A 21,260-nucleotide genomic window follows, 5' to 3' on the forward strand; every position below is an offset into this window, starting at 1 on the left:
CTGGCACTTCTGCTGTATCTTTTCTGCACTCTTCTCTCTATTTCTGTTGTTCTAGCTATGTCTGTCTGTCTTTTCATATCTTTCTATTTGTATAATGTTTTTCAAAGCTCTAGTTTTTGCTCTTTGTCTGGTTTTGATATTGAAGAGTACAATGTCTGGCTAGAAAGCAATTTTACTGAATTTGAGTTTTGCTTTGCTTTTGTTGTTTCCTGGGTAAATTCCAAGTAACAGTTTTCATTTATGTAATCAAATTTTCCTTATTTATATAATTGTTAACCTTTCTTTTACTTAAGAGATTTTTAAAAAAAATGTTCCAGTGTCCACTAATCCAGAACAATATATTTCTCCTTGCAACGTTCCAAACAAGCAGAGGCTGCCAATCCACCACTCAGAATTTTTGCACATGCATACTTCTGACATTAACATGTTCTCAGTGTGACTTCTGTTTTAGTTTTGGATAATTGTAGCTACATGTATCTAGGAAAGGGAATAATAAGCTTGAAATAGGTGTATCTCATATTGTGTTCTCTTGTGAATCAAGATTTCAAGACCTTTCTCTTCCTCTCTCTTCCTTCATCTTTTTCCTTTTTTTCTCCGTCCTTTCCTCTTATCTCACTACCTATCATCTAACAAGATATCATATACTTGCACTCTGTTTGTTAAAAGAACTTTTTATGCTTCCAGTCTTTGTTTCAGCCTCTCCGCATAAGAAATTACCTTCAATCTTCTGATTATAAACTTTAGTTATTGTCATTTTCTTTCAGATTTCTGGGATTCTTTTGATTCTGTCTGTCTCTTTCTCATCTATATCTTGGTATGAAAAACATATCTTAAAATTTGTTGCCATGAATGTGAACTTGTCTCTAGCTTATCATACTATATTTGGTGAATTACTTCTACATAGTAATTTTTTGATGTGTTTCATGATTTGCTATCACAGGGATATTTGAGATTTGATAGTTATAAGGGAAAGTATATAAAATTGTAGAATGTGAATATGCAGGTATAAACACTTTGATTAGCAGATATATTTGAGTGCTCATTTTGTACATAAGCACAAAATGTAGACTTCGTCCCTCTTTTTGTCTTTTTACTCCACCTTGCTGCAGTTTTTGGAGAGATAAAATATACCTGAAAAGGTAAACGTGGCTAAATAGTTAGAAATGATAGATAGCTTATGAGAAAAGATAATTGGTACATCTAAGGATATGAGGATCACTTCAGGGTGAGTGGTCAGAGGAGGAAGAAGTAAGAGAAATACATCAGTAACCAAATAAAAAATGTTAAGACATGTTCATAGAGTAATTTAGAAAGTTTTTCTGGAATAGATTTTGAAAAATGGGTAATAAAACAAAAAACATAAAGTGAAGTGGCTTGTTGGTATCCTCATATTACTTGTAAACATAATATTTAACATAGTGGGAGTTAATTGGTAAATTAATTTATAAATTACTTTATATTCCAAAAACTTAAGAGAAAAATAGGTTGGTTGCTAGTGGTAATATTTCAGGTATGAAATTGGATAGGTGGAAATCTGCTTTCATCAGTGAAATCATAATGAAATATTGTAGGAATGGGTAGTAAATTTGTGAAAGAAAATTATGTAAGACTGGTGTTTTGTGATGATAAAAAGATTAGAGCTAGAGAGTAACAAAACTTAATGTGTGGAGAGTGTTGAGCTTATGTAATCTTGACAACAATAATACTATTAATGGAAATAGGAAAGATGTAGAAGAAAACTGATATTTTCACATGTTGTGACATAGTGTTGGGCTATCTTTGTGTTAATGGACAGCCAGCACTGGAGATAGACTGCTTGGAAAGGCTAGTTGTAGAGAGAAAGAACCTATGCTCTTCCATGTAGAACACTGTCTAACTCATAGAGACAGAGAGGACAGTGTAGCAGGTTTAAACGTTTAGAAGTACAGTTGACGCTTGAACAACATTGGCTTGAGCTGTGCAGGTCCACTTATGTGCAGATTTTTTCATTCATAAGTACTACAGTGTACTACCCTAGAATCTGTGGTTAGTTGAATCCATACAGTGCAGACTGTTGGGATAGAGAAACTGCATATATGCAGGGCTGCTATAAGTTATATGTGGATTTTTTGTGCAGAGGGTTGGCAGCCCTCATCTCCTTCATTGTTTAAGGGTCAACCCTTGAACATGTTTAGCAGAATGGGGAAGAGATTAGTCTCTAGAAAGTGTGTTGTAAAGACAGTATGCTATTATTGTGTCAGAGAGGCCAGAGGAAGAGAATAAATTTCAAGAAGGACTTGATTAACAGTTTTACTTCCTCAGAGAAATCAGAATATGGGTAAACAAAATAGTGTTAAATTTGAAAATGAGTTATTTATTTTGGTAATATATTTTTCTTTTGGTGAATGTTAGAATTCCTCAAAATCTCTCTTATATGTTTACTGGTTTTATCAAGCCAGTTACAACAGTTTTATTTTTTATATTAACTTATTTATCTTGGAGCCATTTATTCTAAATAGCTATCTTTAATTCATATGTAATAATGTTGCCATTAATTAAAGAATTTTCAGTGTTAAAGTAAATATTTAGAAGTAATCTTTTAAAGTAATTTGATACCTGGATCATTGGAGTGTGATAGTTTCCCTTAAGATATATTAATTATTTACACTTAACTATAGTAGTAGTTAGAAGGTGACCAAAGCATATTTTAATCATAGGTATGACAGTGTCTGTCTCCAATATCTCATGCACATTCTTAATTAAGTTTTTTCTTTTCTGGGTTGATAAGCTTTAAAGGTTCTTTAAACATAAGGAACGGCTTTCTACAGGTGAAAGTGAAAGTGAAGTTGCTCAGTCATGTCCGACTCTTTGCGACCCCATAGACTAGCCTACCATAGATTATAGCCTACAGGCTTCTCCATCCATGGGATTTTCCAGGCAAGAGTACCGGAGTGGGTTGCCATTTCCTTCTCCATTTCTACAGGTAATTCTTAGCATAAATTTAGTTTCTCAGCTGTTTGATTCTTGGGCTATGAGTCTATCTCATAAAGTATTAGGGTATTTTTAAAAATTCATAATTTTAAATTGTGGAGTATTTTCTAGGTGAGATACTTGTTCCCTTCTAATCAATAGTATATTTTTAAAAAATGATATATTTTAAAGTGAAAATGTTAGTTGCTCAGTTGTGTCTGACTCTTTGGGACCCCGTGGACTGGAGCCTGTCAGGCTCCTCTGTCCATGGGATTTTCTGGGCAAGAATACTGGAGTGGATTGCCATTTCCTTCTCCAGGGGATCTTCCCAACTCAGGAATCAAACCCAGGTCTCCTGCATTGCAGGCATATTCTTTTCCAACTGAGCTATGAGGGAAATACTAGAGTGGGTAGCCAGTCACTTCTCCAGGGGATCTTCCCAACCTGGGGATCGAACCTGGGTCTCCTGCATTGCAGGTGGATTCTTTACCATCTGAGCCACCCAAAAATTGACCCTGGTCATAGACTTGGGGTAATTCCATTAAGATGATTCTGCCTAAGAAAGCCCATATTTTAACCATCCTGATTGAGTTCCTTTAGGAATTCATACTTCTTGTACATCTCTGTATGTGTTCCTCACAGTTGATGTAACCTAGACCCTGTAATTTTAGTCTGCATCCTGGTGCTTTTAGTGTACCTCATTTCTAGATTATCCAGTTCTTCCACTTCTTGAAAATTAGGTGTAAAGGATTTTAGAATTGGGTAGGACTCTAGTGATCATTTAAATGATCTCTGTCATTTCCCAGAGATACTAAGTGATGAACCCATTACTAGAGGAGAGGTCTTTTCATTCTTGGGCCTCACTCTTCTGTCTCCTTTAAATTTCATCTTTCTACTTCACAAGAATTATGTTAGAAGTTCTGGATTGTATTCTGCCTTGTAAAGGGTATTAGTATGCTTCATTAAGGGCTTCCTGTTAACTCAGTGGTAAGAATCCACCTGTCCATGAAGGAGAGACTTGGGTTCAATTCCTGGGACAGGATGATCCTCTGGAGAAGGAAATGGCAACCCACCCATTCCAGTATTCTTGCCTGGGAAATCCCATGGACAGAGGAGCATGGAGGGCTACCGTCCAGGGGTTGCAAACGAGTCGGACACAACTTGGCAACTAAAACAAAAACATTCTTCATCAAATATGACAGTTCTGTCATCATCAAAGCTCTTAATTTATAAGTTTTTATATCAATTTAATTTTTTCCAAGTTTAATATAAGCCTCTAACAAGATTGTGCTGCTCCTTTCTTGAAAATATTTCTAGAATTCTTCAGTCAGTATGAGAATTTTCCTACAAAGGAGTCATTTTAACTTCTGATCTTTTCATCTTTTACTTTAAAAAAACAGAACAAAATATCCTTCTCATAGTTCAATTCCTGTTCTTTAAGTTTTTGCATTAATAAGTAAACATTGTCTCATTGATTTTCTCAGCTAGTACGAGTTTTATTGTGTGGTCTTTGTTTATGTATGTCCCATAGTGTGTAGCAAGCATGCTTGATATTAGGTGTATAGTTCATCTAAACTTTACTTATTTTGAAATTTTGGTGGTTTTTTTTTTTTTTTTCTTTTCTGTTTTTAAACTAATTAGAGCATGATTATAAGTCCTAAAATAAGTTATACGTAATATTAAATTTTATGTTGACTTACTCTATTGAGCATTTAATTTTATGATAGGTTCATTAACTTTATTTCTTAAATATATTTTTTAATTGAAGTATAGTTGATGCATAATATAGCTTCATTTAACTTTATAGCTTAATATGAATAGAAAGGAAACTTATTTTCTCCCATTTGATTTTTGAATGTAGGTCTCATTGATTTCTAGTTAAACATGCATATTCAAACACTGCCTTTATTATTAAATTTTTTAAGTATTCTTAATCATACATATTCTGACCCTGGTTTAAGAAGAATCCGAAAAAGATTTCTTTTCAGAGAGAAGTATTGAACTATTTTTTGTGGTTGGCATAGTTAATCATAGCATAAATCATAAAAATAGCTAGAGTATATTTAGTTATATATGTGTGTGTGTGCGCTCCATCATGTCCAACTCTTTTGCGAGCCCATGGACTGTAGCCTGCCAGGCCCCTTTATCAGTGGAATTTCCCAGGCAAGAATACTGGAGTGGTTCGCCATTTCCTCCTCAGAGATTCTTCCAGACCCAGGGATCAAACCCACATCTCTTTTGTCTCCTGTGTTGGCAGATGGATTCCTTAACCACTGCACCACCTGGGAAAGCCCTATTTAATTATTTAGGAAAATATTTTCCTACTTTGTTTCAACTAGAAAGCCTAGACAGCATTTTGTAGTTAGAACTGTTTTTATTATCTGAGGACCTTTTCCTAAAGATAAATTTGGCATTTTAAATAAGATGGTGATGGGCACCTTTTCTAATTAGTTTGTAAGTAGAGCAGATCTATTTTCTTTAATGAATAGTTAATCCAAATAATGTACTTTTGAAATACAATTTCATATTCTCCATAACTCTGGAGTTACACAGATGGCTTATCCCAAGAAAATCAGTACCATTGTGCCATATTCACATGGCATGTGTTACTGTACAAGAAAACAGTGATCTTCAATAGGATTGCTATTTTTTTCTTTCCTTTTTTGAAAGTTCACCTCTCCCAAGTATTCTTTTAGAGATCTTCTCCTAACTGTAAACATTGGTAGATAGCACGGATATAGGGTTGATTAATCCTTGTGACAACTTCCCTCCAAGCACCCCAAAAGAAAAATGTGGAGCAGGATTGCCTAAATGTTATATGAAGGATGCTATACGTAGGAGTGTCTGACAGCACTGAAAAATAGATATGTGAATCCAGTCATTTCTACTTGTAGCCTTTCATGTTGTAGAAAATACAAAGCTGTCTGGCTACTAACACACTTAGGTTGATTTGGTGAAGTAGTTCTTCTCTTTCTCAGTTTTGAATAGTTTTAAAGGAGAGTTGGAATCAGTTCTTTCCTCTGTTATCTTATCCTCCAGGATTCTTCACAACCAGGAAATGATCCTGTTTCACTCATTCATTTTCTTGCTTTCATGTAAATCTTTTAGTGTATTAGACATAGATTGTTTCACCAAGTTTCTTTCATGTGATTAAATTTTAAGGAAAGTTATTGCTTTTCCATTATTATCACCATTTAAAACAGCATTAGTAAGCACCAGTGTCCTCATTCCTTCTTTTCAACAAGCCAGAGGAAAAACCAGTTTTCTTTATGAAGTAAATAAACCTGTTTGTTGTACTGTGGAAACTTCTTAGGCAGAGCCCTTCCTTTTAGAACATTTTCTCTTTTGACCAGAATGCAAACTTGCCTCGAGAAGTCAACTGTTCTTCTGTGAGAAGTCAACTATTCTTCTGAGTTTTAATTTCACTCTGTACTTGGTGAACTATACATTCATCCCTATGCCATATTTTTAACACTACAGAAAATTACCACGTCTCTCTTTTCCAAGCATTTACTGGGATTTGGGGATATTACTAATAAAACTCAATTTGTTCTAGATCAGTGGATACCGGAACAGAGAGGAGGTATTTCTTACCTGATAATGTGTGTGTGTTCCGATTCTGCTAATCCAGAAATCCAGTCACATTTGTTGAAAATCATCCTTAGTTGTTATTTGTTAGGGAGTCAACTCCCTATTTTAGTTGTTTTCTGAAATTCAGTCCCTAGATGTGCTTTAGATAGGGTAGAATTTTTACTCTTTCAGAACACTGCTAAAGAAGTTTTCAACTGGAACATAGTCTGAAGAAGCACTGAGAGCAAAAAATTCAGAGTGGTGATTGGCCACCTCTGTTTGATTGACAGGTTGCAGGGAGAAACCCATTCGTTCTGGATTAATGGAACTGGAAAACAGAAAACAATTATCAGGTAAAAAAAACCTTTTCTTTAACCTTTGAAATTCACCATTTAAAAAATGAGTCAGACCATCAAGGGAATTTATTACCAAAAATAAAAATTTAGTGTCTTGTAAGCAGTGATCTCTGGCTATTACTTCAAGAGTTACAAAAATCACTACAGTTACTCCACATTGTCAGCCTTTGCTGAAACGGCTTGATTAAATACAGATAAGATGGACTGTAAGGTGCAATTACGTTTTAAATCTGGGTTAAAGACATGAAGCAGAATTCTATGGGTGGGGGAGAATGGTGGTGTTCTGTTTCCTGACTTGTGTCTGGTCTATGGATAAAGCTAATACATTGGTTTTCAAGGCTTTTAATCTGGCACTTTTCATGAATATTCACAAATTTTGTACTGTACTGTGTTTTATCTTTACCTCAATAGGATATATACTTAAATATCTTTTACCATAGAATTTTTAGTAATAATAGTCACCAATCACTTCTTTATATTTTAATGGCAGTTTTCTGATTGTTGGTTAAATATATTTCAGATTGAAGGCCAAGGACATGGTGCAGTATTTGACTGCAAATGCTCTCCTGATGGTCAGCATTTTGCATGCACAGACTCTCATGGACATCTTTTAATTTTTGGCTTTGGCTCCAGTAGCAAATATGACAAGGTAGAGTATGATGATGCCTCTATATATCTATTCCTTATAATTGTTTGTTTGCTTGCTTTTAAATCCATAGATGTATAGGGATTATAATTCATGGAGGGAAGTTATAATTTTTATATTTCAGAAAAAATAACTTTTACTTAGCCAGCTAGAACAATCTAGATAGCAGTTCTTAGGTTGGGGTATATAAGATATATCATATATATATATATATATATATATATATATATATATGGGAGATGTTCATAGAGGGATTTGTTGAAATTATGTAAAATGTTTTACTTACGTGGATAATATACATTTATCTGGGTACAATTCTGTGGCTTTTATGTGGTTCTCAAAAAATGTATGGCCTACTTTGATGGTAGCTAATTTTTAAAAAATATTAAAGATCCTATCTGAGATTAGTGACTAAAAGATTTAAATTGTTTATTTGTGGTAGAGTTGCTTAAAATGTTATAATAAAAATGGAAGTTCAGGTTTAAGAAGTTCTAAATTAAATGATAAAATTTTGAAGTTAGATGTGTTAGGTATGAATTTTTATTTCAGAAATTTTAGAGATGTTAGTTTTTAATATTATATAAACCATGCTTACTGTATACTTATGATTTTCTTAAATTGTATTAGTTTGGTTTCTTTGAAGAGTTTAATTCAAAGAATAAATTGATTTTTCATTGTAAAATACTAAATCAAATGACCATGCATAGTCATTTTAAAAAACAAGATAAATCATGGTAGCTCTGGGAAAGTAAAGGTACTGTTGAAAGATTTATGCCTGCATTTAATTTTACTATCTAATTTCAAATTACATTACTTTTAATGTTTTTTATGAATACAATCTCTTCCTGTTCAAGGGAAAATTCATAGTATCTACTTTTCTAATCATAAAATTTAATGCAGAAAGTACAGATAAGGATTTATTTACAATTAACTCTATAAAATATTATTCTTTTATATTGTTTAATACCATGATTTATATTTAAATGTTTGCCTTCATTTAGAAATCTATAATGATAAATTTTTCTTTGTCCAATCTTTTATGGGTCTTTCTTTTTATAGATTGCAGATCAGATGTTCTTTCATAGTGATTATCGGCCCCTTATCCGTGATGCCAACAATTTTGTGTTAGATGAACAGACTCAGCAAGCACCTCATCTCATGCCACCCCCTTTTTTGGTTGATGTTGATGGTAATCCTCATCCATCAAGATATCAGAGATTAGTTCCTGGTCGTGAAAATTGCAGGGAGGAGCAGCTCATCCCTCAAATGGGGGTAACTTCCTCAGGTAAATGATCATTTGAATAGACATCCAAATTTTCCTTTTGAAATCTTTTAAAATGGATAATTGGGTAGAACTTTGTTTTAAATTGTTTTGAACAAATGAGTAAAATGATTTTTTATATTCTTTTAAAAGTTCTTTGAATAATACTTAAGTATTGTAAGACAGTTAAGCAACACTGGAGGTTTAATTAATTTGGGGCTGTATCTATTTATAACCTTCTGGGGACTAATAGAGGACTAATAGGGTAAATCTATATTTGGTATGGGATGAGTCAATTCATTTATTCATTTGGCAACATACATTGTAAATCTCTGTCCCTGACACTTGCTAAGCTGTGGTATTCAGTAGTGAATTAAATGCATTCCTTGTTCTTATGGAGTGAGATAGGTTTGTAAACAGTTATAAACAAATATATAGTTAATCATGATGAATGTTATTAAGGTGAATAATATAGTGTGGTGTGAGAGAGCAAATAAGACTAGATAGCCTATTCACATTGAAGATTGTTTTAAGAAGTGATCAACTTTTGAAAGTTTAAAAGCAAGATAGGAATGAAAAGTGTTGCTGTTTTGGAGGGTGAAAGTTAACATTAGTTGAAGATTCGAATGGGAGTTGATTTTCTCATCACTTTCCTTATGTTGACAATAAGAAATTTGTTGAATGAAGCGGTAAAGGTTTTTGAGAAAGTGGGTAATCAGGTTTGCCTTTTTTTAAAAGAAGATCTAAGATTAAATCCTTGTTTAAATCCTTAACTGGATATATGACTTTGAACAATTATTTTGGTTTTCACTTACAATACCACTAATTCCACTTTATAGATTACCACTTTATAGGCATTATTAGTTCTACTTTATAGACAAAGTGGAATTAATAATACCTATGGACCTGTGATATTGTAAGGATTTTGAGTACCTGAATCATGGTAAACACTTAGTAAAAGTTACGTCATCATTGTTATTTTTAATAAATTAAATTTGAAGGGGGTATGTTTCTTTTTTTTTTTTCTTTTTTTCCTCTCTCTCCCCTATCATTTACAGTTGCTCGTTTTAGGTCTTTTATTCAAGCAAAATTTGTGTTTAATTCTGGACTCAAAGTGAGGTTGATGAATGAAATGGTTTGAAGTATCCTTAGCATTTTTGTGATTTACATAGGACTGAATCAAGTTTTAAGTCAGCAAGCAAACCAAGATATCAGCCCACTGGACAGTATGATTCAAAGACTACAGCAGGAGCAAGACCTGAGACGTTCTGGTGAAGCAGCTATCAGTAATACCAGCCGTTTAAGTAGAGGTAAGCAGGGACTATTTTAAGTGCAATATTTAAAAAATTAAAACAGTCTAAACCTACAACACTAGAGAAACAGTTTAACAAATATAGTAAATCCATGATATGAACTATTTGACTGCCAAAATAAGCATAATCATGCTTTTGAAGAATATTTAATGCCCTAAGAAAGTGTTCATAATACAAGGTTTCAAACTATGGACAATGAGTTTTTTAATAGGTATATCCTTACAAATTTCTTGTAATGAACATGTTTAACTTAGAAAAATGTTTAAAATAAATTTCTTCAAATAAAGTTCTTGAATAAATTTCTTTGATAGTGGAATACATTCAAAACCACATTCTTGAACATCTCACCACTCTTATTGTTGTATATTACTAAATTTTAGAGAAAATTTAAAGCAGATTTATGAACTATGAATGTCATTGGGTTTGTCTGTTTTTGCTTCTTACATGGTTTTCCCCAAAACATACAGTGGGCATTTTTTAAAAACAATGATTTTACATCTTTGGAGATAGTCGGTAGTTATGATTCATTAACTTACCTGATCAACTAAATAACCTTATTTTGTTTTCATTAAGCTTTGCTTGTGGTTCAGTTCCTGATTTGGTAATTTGATTATTTGCCATAGTATGAAGTTTCATGTGAAAGATAGTATGGGTTTTTTTCTCCTGGTATTTTTTTGGTTTGTTTGTTTCCTGTTATAAGCTAATGGAGAAATATCTCTAAATAGAGCTTTCTATATTAATTTTTGCTCTTAGGCTCTACAAGTTCTACCTCAGAGGTTCATTCACCACCTAATGTAGGACTAAGGCGTAGTGGTCAAATCGAAGGTGTACGGCAGATGCACAGTAATGCACCAAGAAGTGAAATAGCCACAGAGCGGGATCTTGTAGCTTGGAGTCGAAGGGTGGTAGTACCTGAGCTATCATCTGGTGTAGCCAGGTAAGGGGAGTTATGAATTTGTTTGTATTCATTTTGAGTTGGTCTTCAGAGTACCTTTCCAGCTCTAATTTGTCTTAAATTTATCTGAAAAGAGCTAATGTTTTAAACTATTCATGACTCTGGAGAAAGGTTAAATTTCAGTAAATGTCCCTTCCTAGGATGATTCAAGTAAATGACACTTATGGGGGTAGGAGTTGTTAAGGTGAATGGGAGGAATTACAAATTTGGCTTGAACAAATACATGAGATTTTACTGAGTAGCATATTTGAACTTTAGTTTGTCTTGCTTAATTGTATCTTAAAACACATTTCATAAAGTTTGTTACAACTGAATTTTTTATGGATTTTACTAATCATTCACACCAAGTCATTCACAAGCATAGTGAAAATACATTATTTATTAATAGGTTATTACTGATTTTTTTTTATATTGAAAAATATATGTGTGTGTGCTCAGTGGCTTCAGTGATATCTGACTCTTGCAACCCTATGGGCCGTAGCCCACCAGGCTCCTCTTGTCTATATTTTCAAGGCAACAGTACTGGAGTGGGTTGCCATGCCCTCCTCCAGGAGATCTTCCCAACCCAGGAATCAAACCCATGTCTACTGCATCTCCTGCATTGGCAGGCGAGTTCTTTACCAGCTGAACCACTGGGGAAGCCCATTTTAAAAGTATACCTGTAAAATTAAAAAGTGTTGATTTAATGTAATCCTATTCTCAAGGTCATTGCTGTGAGAGAAGTTTATATCCAATTCCTTTTGATTCTTTAGTAATGAAATACTCATGAAATAGGTCCATTTGAACCCCAACTAATACTTACTGTATATTTTAATACTGTACTGTAATAAAAAAAAGGATCAAATTTGATTTTAGGATTATCTAGTTCTTAAGAGAGTAATTGTATAGTTAAAATATTTTAAATCTGATTATGCTTTTTTGATTGGATGATACTTCAAATTTGTTTTAAGTTTTAGGATTATACATCTGAAGTTAAAATTTGAACCATAATTTTGTCTGATGACAAATACACTCAGATGTTCTTATTAAAAATTAACTCAGTATATTTTTAGTTATATTGATGTCTACTTGTTAATTACAATGTTAAGGTTTGAAGAGGGTACAGTAAGTAACACACATCATTTTAAAAACAGATCTGACTACTTGAAAAATGACTCAGAAGAATAAAATAGGAAATCAGAATATTACTTCTATTATTGATATAGCTGTGAAGAACATAACTATCTGCATGAATGTTTGCTTCCTTATACTGAACTTCAATACAGGTAGCACTGGGCCACGGTATTTCTCTCCATGTGAGGCAGTGGTTTGTCTTTTTAAAATGCAGAGCAGAATGTATACATTACAAGCAGGCATAGAATTGGGCTATTCTAAAATGGATTTTCCTTCTAGAGCATCCTAGTGAAATTGGTTCGCTCTTCCTACCACCAGCAACGCATGCAAAACAGTGCAGCCCCTCTGGAACAGTTTGGCGTTTTCATAGAAACCTAGACTATCACAAGATCCATTGATGGCACTCTTGGGAACTTAACCCAAAGAAATTAAACTTATTTTAACCCAAAAACCTCTACACAAATGTATAGCAGCTTTATTCATAATAGCCCAAACCTAGGAATACCCTAGATGTCCTTCACTGAGTGTATAATCAAACAAACTACAGTATATCCACACCGTAGAATACGACTTCATTAAACAGAAACAGCCTGTTGGTACACATCTTGATTGAGTCATGAGGGCTTTATGCTGAGAATCCCCGTTTAGGGACTACTCTTGACATGTCAGAAGTATAGAGATAGAGAACAGACTAGTGGTTGCTAGACACTGTGGGGAGCAGGGGCTGAGGAGAGAAGAGAAAGGTGGGTGTGATCATTAGCAGGGCACTCAAGGGAGCTTTGTGGTAATGAAAATGTTCTGTATCTTGACTGGGGCAATGGATACAGAAACCTGCACATGTGATAAACTTGGATAGAACCAAACACACACACACACACATATGAGTAGAATAAAACTGGGTGATTCTGAATATCAGTGGGTTGTATTCAATATCCAGATCCAAGTTATGATGTTGTACTATAATTTTAGAAGATACCACCTTTGGAGGGCACTGGGTAGAGGATACAAGGAACCTCTCTGTATTATTTCTTAGAACTGTGTGTAAATCTACAATTATCTCAATAAAAAGTTTAATTAAAAAAAAAGAAACAAAATTAAATCCAAGGCTGTTCTTTTCACAAGATTTAAGTTCATTCATTTCCATTCAGAATTCCAACTAGCTGCATTAGAGGTTCTGCAGTTAAGTATAAAATGACAGCATTAATTCACCCTAGTAATAAAATATCAACATTATAGGGCACTTCCAAGTTTGAATATTAACTTCCTTCCAACTGTGTGAACTCCAGGGAAAAATTAAAGTTCAGAGAATAAATACCCTTGCAGTTCAGAAACTTTGAAGTTTTAAGGAATTAAAATTCTAAAAAAATTCTCTTGTCCTTGTGAGTTCAGGTTCTATGAAATTAAACTTAACAGTTAATGTTCCTCAAAACTTCTGTACCTCAAATTCAGCTTGATACCTGGATAGAGTTGAAGTTTTTTCAGTGACTGAGGCCTGACCTTCCTTTCATCGGAGAGAATGCAGCTCTTTCAGGGCTTTGGGAGTTAATAGTAGATCTCCCTCAAAGATCTGTTGTGCCTCTGTTTGTTTGTTTGAAGATTCCAACTATCTCTGTGACACATTAAGATGATCACAGCATAAGCCCAACACTGTCATAATTAAATTCTGTTTTTAATGTTTGACAGTGTTCTGAGATCCTAAAACTTTATTTGCCGAAGACCATAGCAGAAAATGGTAGTATCAAATTCAGATGGACAGATTCTTTCTTTCCTACTGGAAAGACATCCAGTCATTTAATACTAAATGTCCAGAACTCACAGTCTCTGAATTGAAGCTCAGAAATCTTTATCACATGCCTAATCTGAAAAGAAAACATTGATGCCTGACATTTCCTTTGGGGAGAAATCGGTTACAGAAATTATAGTTTAGGATATGTGGCTTTGAATTCTCTTTCAGTAGGCAAGAAGAATGGAGAACTGCAAAGGGAGAAGAAGAAATAAAGACTTACAGATCAGAAGAGAAAAGAAAACACTTGACAGTTCCGAAAGAGAATAAAATGCCCACTGTCTCAAAGGTAAATAGTGATTACTTGGATGTGTAGTATTTGCCTCATTAATATAATGACCATTTAAAGGTGGTTTTGTAATTAAAGATGTGAACATTATAGACAGGCTGTTTAACTAATGAAATAAAGTTAACATAGTTAATTCTCAGTTGCCTTTAGATTATCTTTGAATCTTTATACATGTCATACTTTCTAGTGTACATTTGTCTCAAATTCCAATTGTAATATGCCTGTTAAATCCAATACATTTATACCTTAACCCTAAGCAAGATCTTTTTTTAGTTTTGCCTTTGGTGGCACACTCTAAAACAGTGTTTTGGTTTAATTTTTTGTCTTTTTTTTTTTTTTACTGTTTTGCACCAATGTGTTATTGCAGATAATCAAGTCAGCTATGCTGCTATAAATAATAGTTCTAATTTTCTCCATTAAGAGAGATAAATTGTCCCTCTTAGTTTGCCCTATTGGTTTTTCTGTCATCCTACTGTGGAAAAAATTTTCAGTCCAGTGGATTTCAGTTGGTTATGCCCTAATCTGGGGGAGAGATGGAGTTAACTGCTGGAGTATCAAAGGATGACTGGTCTCTTGACCCAGCTTTGTACTTCGTCCTCTTATTTGAGCTCCTCAGATGTTCTGAAGTAGTCTCCTTTATTATAACTCTCTCTTCTGTTTTGTAACCCTTCACAGAACTCAAGTAGTCCTTTGCCACTTAATGTTTTCCTGTAGGTAAGAGTATCCTATAAGAGTATCCTACCTTGGCAACAGTAGGACCCTGCCCTGCTAGAATTTCTCTTAGTATAGTTTGAAATAATTTTTTCTTTTTTAAGTTTTTTGTTGGTTGCGGTGGTGGTGGTTTTCATGGTGCCCGGAAAGCATACCTATTTTCAGTTTCCTTTCTTCTGACTCCAAAGATGTGGGGACATGAATTCGTATAATGATTGTGAGCTAGTGCTACCACTTTTATGGATAGGATATGGTAATATCTATAAAATTAAAAGGATGTGCTTATCTTTTAATAGTGCTTCTTCAAAGACGTTTTTAGAAAGGAAAGGATTGATGTGAATATATGTATGTTTGTGTGCATGCATGCAGATATTTATTGTCTCTGGTGGCAAACACTGAAACAACTTTAGTGTCTCTTGGTAGAAGAAAGGTAGGATGTCATGACATATATACATGGAATATTATATAGTTTTTTTTTGTTTGTTTTTTTTTAAAGAAGTTAGAGTTCACTCCATTGCTGTGGAGAAATACTCATGATGTATTTGTTTAGTGAAAAAAAGCAAGTGTAACAGTAATATTTATAACATGACCTCATTTTTGTTTTTCACATTTTATGAGAATGGAGAAAGGTTTGAAAGCACTTACCATGCGACTAATAACATTGATAATCACAGATGTACAAATTGTGAGATGCTACCTTACACCTCAGAGTTGGATTAATTTTTTCCCTCTAATAATAGAGGGTACTGACTGTGTAGGGGAGTTGTGTAAGTTAATGCAGAAAAACTGTTTAGAAAGCAGTTAGAAAGTTGATTTTGACAAGAAGTATGGATGTGAGAGTTGGACTATAAATAATTGATGCTTTTGAACTATGGTGTTGGAGAAGACTTGAGAGTCCCTTGGACTGCAAGGAGATCCAACTAGTCCATCCTAAATGAGATCAGTCCTGGGTGTTCATCAGTCCTGGACTGATGCTGAAGCTGAAACTCCAATACTTTGGCCACCTGATGCGAAGAGCTGACTGATTTGAAAAGACCCTGATTCTGCGAAAGATTGAGGGCAGGTGGAGAAGGGGACGACAGAGGATGAGATGGTTGGATAGCATCACCGACTCAATGGACATGAGTTTGGGTGGATTCTGGGAGTTGGTGATGGACAGGGAGGCCTGGCATGCTGCGGTTCATGGGGTTGCAAAGAGTCAGACAAGACTGAGCGACTGAACTGAACGTGGTCCCCAAATGAGTGTCTTAAAAATATTTTTCTTAAATATTTATTTCCCTTTAGGGAAATGTATTTCTCTGATATAAAAGCCTTGGTAGGTGGTCAAGGTCTGGTTTGATGGCCTCTGTGTTAGGAACTGAAGCTCTTCAAATTTTTCTGATTTTCTTGTGTGTGAATTTGACCTCTGGCCTCAAGATAGCAGCATTTTCATATAAGGCTGCAGGAGGGAAGGCAGTTTCATTAAGGAAGGTGCAGAAGGTACACGTGCTCTCCTGATGAAGGTTTTTTGAACTTTTTCTGCAGCACTGTACCAGATAGCCTGTTGCCCAGAATTTAGTCACTTGAAAGTCTGACAGTGAAAATTTCATTTTCTGTGCAAGAGGAGGGTAACAGATGTTGGTTGACAGCCGGCTTTTTCTTCTGCATTAGATATAAGTCATGTTCTTTGACTTGGAATTCATCCTAAAGAAATAAGAATTGTGGATAAAGCTTTACAAAATGAAACAAAAAGCATTTTTAATGAAATAGTTTTGAGTAGGTAAATAATATTTATGTTAAATGAAAGAAGCAAGATCTATTACATTTTTAACATACTCAAAGCATATGAGATACAGTTGAGCATCATTTCCTTTTTTATAGCTTTTACATATTTTCACAGAACTACAGAACCCTTCAGTAATTCTTTTAGAGAATCTACGTGGCGTAAATTTTGAATGTTAGCATGAGAAGATTCACTTGGCTTTTACAAGTAATAGCCCCAACACAAGTAGAGCTACAGTGCTGGAAAGACATGACAAGACTGGTTGTGGGGAGAGCTGCAAAGTGGAGGGGATGGAGGGGCAGGGATGCTTGGACTTGGGTTTGCAGTATCACAAGTCTTGAGGTAAACACCCATTCCCCCATGCATATATACAGATGCTTTGTTTAGAAGACAGAGCAAGACCTAGATTATTTTTTCTTTTTCCTTCCCTTCGAAAGTGCCACCCAGCACACTTGTGAAACCGGAGTCAATCATATTCAGATACTCAAAATAGCATATTATTCTGAGAGAGAGAAGAGACGATATTGGAAGCATGATATAGCAACAAGCTGTTTTGGGGAGTGTTCTGTTGGAGAAATTAGGATGAAACCTGTTGTCCTTGAAATGGAGAATTCAGTGGAAGAGTTGAATAGAAGAGTATCAAACACTGAAAAATGAGTTAGTAAGCTGGAATATGAAGTTGAAGAACTCTTCCAGAATGTATCAACAAGGGATAAAATAATGGAGAGAATGAGGGAAATGTGAGAACCATATATATATATGTTTTTTTGTAAATGTGTGTGTTGTATACACACATACATACACACTAGAGGTATGTAGTAAAAAAGCTTTATTTAGTAAGAATCTTCGAAGAAGAGAAAGACATACAGAGGGAGCAAAGAGTTGAAAAAAATAATGAACCAAAATTTTGTATAATTAATCTCCAAGCAAATGCATAGTTTGCCAACTAAAATAAAGAAAAAATAATGTAAAATATAAAAATATAAAACCTCAGGTGAGCATATTATAGTGAGATTTGAAAACATCTAAAGGAAATATCCTGGAAACTTCTGGAGAGAATAAGAGAATTACCTTAAAATAACCCTAAACTTGACTGATGTTAGTTTTTGTTTGGTGTTAACAGAGTGGGTTACATTGAGCACCCTACAGCAAGGAGAGTTAAGAAGGCCTTAAGGAATTGATTGACATTAAGAAAACTATCTGCAACCCCAACACAGTAGTGTTTGTGCCGGTTTCTTATTGGGATGGTGACAATATGCTGGAGCCACGTGCTAATAACATGTCTTGGTTCGAGGGTTGGAAAGTCACCTGTAATGATGGTAATAGCAGTGGAACAATGAAGCTTAAAGCTCTGAATGGCATCCTGCCACCAACTTGTCTGACTGACAAGCCCTTGGTGCCTGCCCCTCCAGGTAGAACCAGACCTGTCCCTGTGGGCCAGTCTCAGACTGGGGTTCTCAAATCTGGCATGTGGTCACCTTTGCTCCAGTTGTCATTACAACTAAAGTGGAAAAAAAAAAAAGGTCTGTTGTGCAGTTAAAGCCTTGAGTGAAGCTTTTCTGAGGACAGTATAGACATCAGTGTCAAGAACATGTCTGTCAGAGATGCTTGCCATGGCGTTGTTGCTCCTGAGAGCAAAAATAACCCATCGATGGAAGCAACTAACTTCACAGCTGAAGTGATTATCCTGAGCCAACCAAGCCAAGTGAGCTGTTCACCTGTTCTGGATTGTCCACAGCTAACATAGCTTGCAGGATTGTTGAACTGAAGATGACGATGGTCACTGTTCTGGGAAGAATCTTCTGAAAATAGCCCCAAATTCTTGAAAGGTGTTGATTCTGCCTGCCACTGTTGATAAGGTTCCAGGCAAGCCACCTGTGCGTTGAAAACTCCTCTGACTATCCTCTGGGTCGTTTTGGTATTTGTGAATGAGACAGAGATTTACTATGGTGTCGTCAAAGCAGTAGACAAGAAGGCAGCTAGAGCTGGCAAGGTCACAGTGTGTGCCCAGAAAGCTCAGAAGGCTAACTGAGATCATCGCCAATACCTGGCACTCCAGCCTTCATCAGTGGTGGAAGAACTGTCTCAGGGCTGTTTTGTCTTGATCAGTCATTTAGCAAAGAACAATTAATGATAGCAATGATAACAAAACCTTAAAGGAAAGGAGAATGTTTTGTGGACCATCTGTTTTTCTCTGTGTGGCAATTTTAAATTAACTATTTTTTAAAGCAGTACTTTTTAATGGAAACAACTTGACCAGAAATCTGTCACAGAATTTTGAGATCCTTGTAAAACAATGAGGGGGGTGGTGGGGTGGGGAAGTGAAGATATAATTATAGGTTCAAAGGAGTTAGGATATAAATAAGAGGTTCAAAACTATTTTCTGTTAGCGCTTTGAAGATAATGTTCCTTTTTTATTGTATGATTTATTGCATGGTGTATATATAAGTCTGACGTCAATCTTTTTTTGGAGGTAATTTTTAGTATTTTCCATTTATTTTTTATGTTCTTTAGTTGGGTTTCTTTTTCAGGTGTAAATTCTTGAGTTTGTTGAGTTTTTTCATGTCTGTAACTGTTGGACTTTCATTTATTTTGATTATTCTTAGTTGTTTTCTCTGCTGCAGAAGACTTGCCCCACATTGGCTTCCCACATTTGCCTGCAGCAGGAGAGAGAGAGCCAGTTACCTTGGTATCCAAGCCTCGTAGCGACCAGTTAGCTTTGTGATCACTGTTTTGTTTCCTAGTTTGCCTCTGCCTGTCACTTATGCCTCACAGTCTGAGGTCCTCTTTCCTTTATCTGTTTTACAGCTTTGATGTGGATATAAGAGAGTTCAAATATTAGACTTAGTCTGTTTTTATGAATCCTTAATCAAAAAAGATTTTTATAACCTATCAATCAGCAAGTGAATTTCAGCCTATCACTAACTTGTGTTTTAGCTTAATGTTAAAATACTTGAGCTGGTATTATAGTCTGCTGCTAAGTCGCTTCAGTCGTGTCCGACTCTGGGTGACCCCACAGACAGCAGCCCACCAGGTTCCTCTGTCCATGGGATTCTACTTATGTGATAATCTTAAACATGAAAGAGAAAAAAATGGAACTTTTAAAAAGCGTTTTCTTTAAGCATACTGTAAATAAATTGAATTTACTTTTTTCCAGAATCATGCTCATGAACATTTCGTGGATCTTGGAGAATCCAAAAAGCAGCAGGCAAATCAACACAATTACCGCACAAGATCTGCATTAGAAGAGACTCCTAGACCTTCAGAAGAGATAGAAAATGGCACAAGTTCTTCAGATGTGAGAGCTCAGCACATTCATAAATTTCTGTTTTCATTTTGACTTGTTTTTTAAAATATAACCTGTATTCTTTGCATCCATTGATATATTTGTAGATGTAGCTCAAACACGGTATGTCTAGGTCTTAAAATGACAGTGATAGCTGAAGACCATAGTGTGTGTTCAAGGCATGGCATAGTTATTCATAACCTCAGGTCCACAAAACAAGTGCATCTGAATTAATTACTCCCATTATGATGAGGACTCTGAAGTTCAAAGATGTTTAGGTTACACATTTACCTAACTATTAAATGGTAGAGTAAGGAATTAAACCCGGGTTCCTTTTACTCCAAAACCAAGCTTTTTAATACCATAAAGCTCTAGTCTGTATAATACAACTGATGAATAGACAGTCAGCAGTTTTAGTTACTTTATAATCTCTGTACCAATTTATAGCTTTCTCAATGTAGATTTTAAAATACTCCTTATGTATAAGTATTTCCATAAATACCATTGTCCCCACACAATTATGTATTCTTTCAGCAAAGACAGTCCATTTGCCTTTATAAATCAAGCTTGCTTATATGTACAACTGTCTTTCTTCTGCCCCACTCTCCTTATTACCCTTCACTCACAGTTAAGTCAAAGACCGATCTGAAGTGTTGACAGCTATACGTTTTTGAAGTCATGTTTTGCAGTGGCAGGCATGCGTGAGGATTCTCCACATATATTCTCTATGGACAGGGTTATATTAGCTCAAACTGAGAGTTTCTAACCATAATTTAAAAGTCTCCGCTGGCTTTAGGTCCTAGTATAGCCAGAACAAAATGATATTTTTAATCTGGCAAAAAGAGAAAACATACTCTTTATATAAACTTGACATTTAACAACTTAGATATACCACAAAACATAAAATATGTGTGTGCTAGTTGTTTGCATTATAAAGTGTTTTTTTATTTTTGAAAGATTTATAGTATCCTCTTAAATAAAAGTTTCTATAAATTTTTAAAATACGAATCAACTAAAACTGTATTTCCAGGTACAACTGTTAGATAAGAAAATTACAAATTCTTTCATTTGTCTTCAAAACTAATTTGTTTTTACCTTAAGTTTGTAGAGGAGAACAGTGAGAACAGAATATCACCTTTGGCACAATATATCATTTAAAAATGAAACAATCTTGGATTTCTTGGTTAAAATATTTTGTAATTCCATATAGTACCTTTTTGTATTTAGAATATAGAAGTATGTTTCTGTTCTTCCTCTTTAAAGAAG

The 21,260-nt window shown here is 34.7% G+C and overlaps 1 protein-coding gene across 7 annotated transcripts in view; it reads left to right on the top strand.

Annotated features, from left to right (window-relative positions):
* The window catches only part of LOC102406632 (pleckstrin homology domain interacting protein), a 136,029-nt gene that overhangs the window by 65,669 nt on the left and 49,100 nt on the right, over positions 1 to 21,260 (top strand). For 6 of the 7 annotated variants that reach the window (XM_025294847.3, XM_025294848.3, XM_025294851.3 and 3 more), the window contains 6 exons: positions 7,396 to 7,524; positions 8,581 to 8,806; positions 9,955 to 10,092; positions 10,849 to 11,032; positions 14,118 to 14,235; positions 19,866 to 20,006. In XM_025294847.3, the coding sequence (XP_025150632.1) occupies positions 7,396 to 7,524; positions 8,581 to 8,806; positions 9,955 to 10,092; positions 10,849 to 11,032; positions 14,118 to 14,235; positions 19,866 to 20,006 (936 nt within the window). The remainder of the gene's footprint in view (positions 1 to 7,395; positions 7,525 to 8,580; positions 8,807 to 9,954; positions 10,093 to 10,848; positions 11,033 to 14,117; positions 14,236 to 19,865; positions 20,007 to 21,260) is intronic. The other variant, XM_025294849.3, reaches the window with a different exon arrangement.

Source organism: Bubalus bubalis, chromosome 10, assembly GCF_019923935.1.
Source record: "Bubalus bubalis isolate 160015118507 breed Murrah chromosome 10, NDDB_SH_1, whole genome shotgun sequence".
NCBI classification, from domain to species: Eukaryota; Metazoa; Chordata; class Mammalia; order Artiodactyla; family Bovidae; genus Bubalus; species Bubalus bubalis.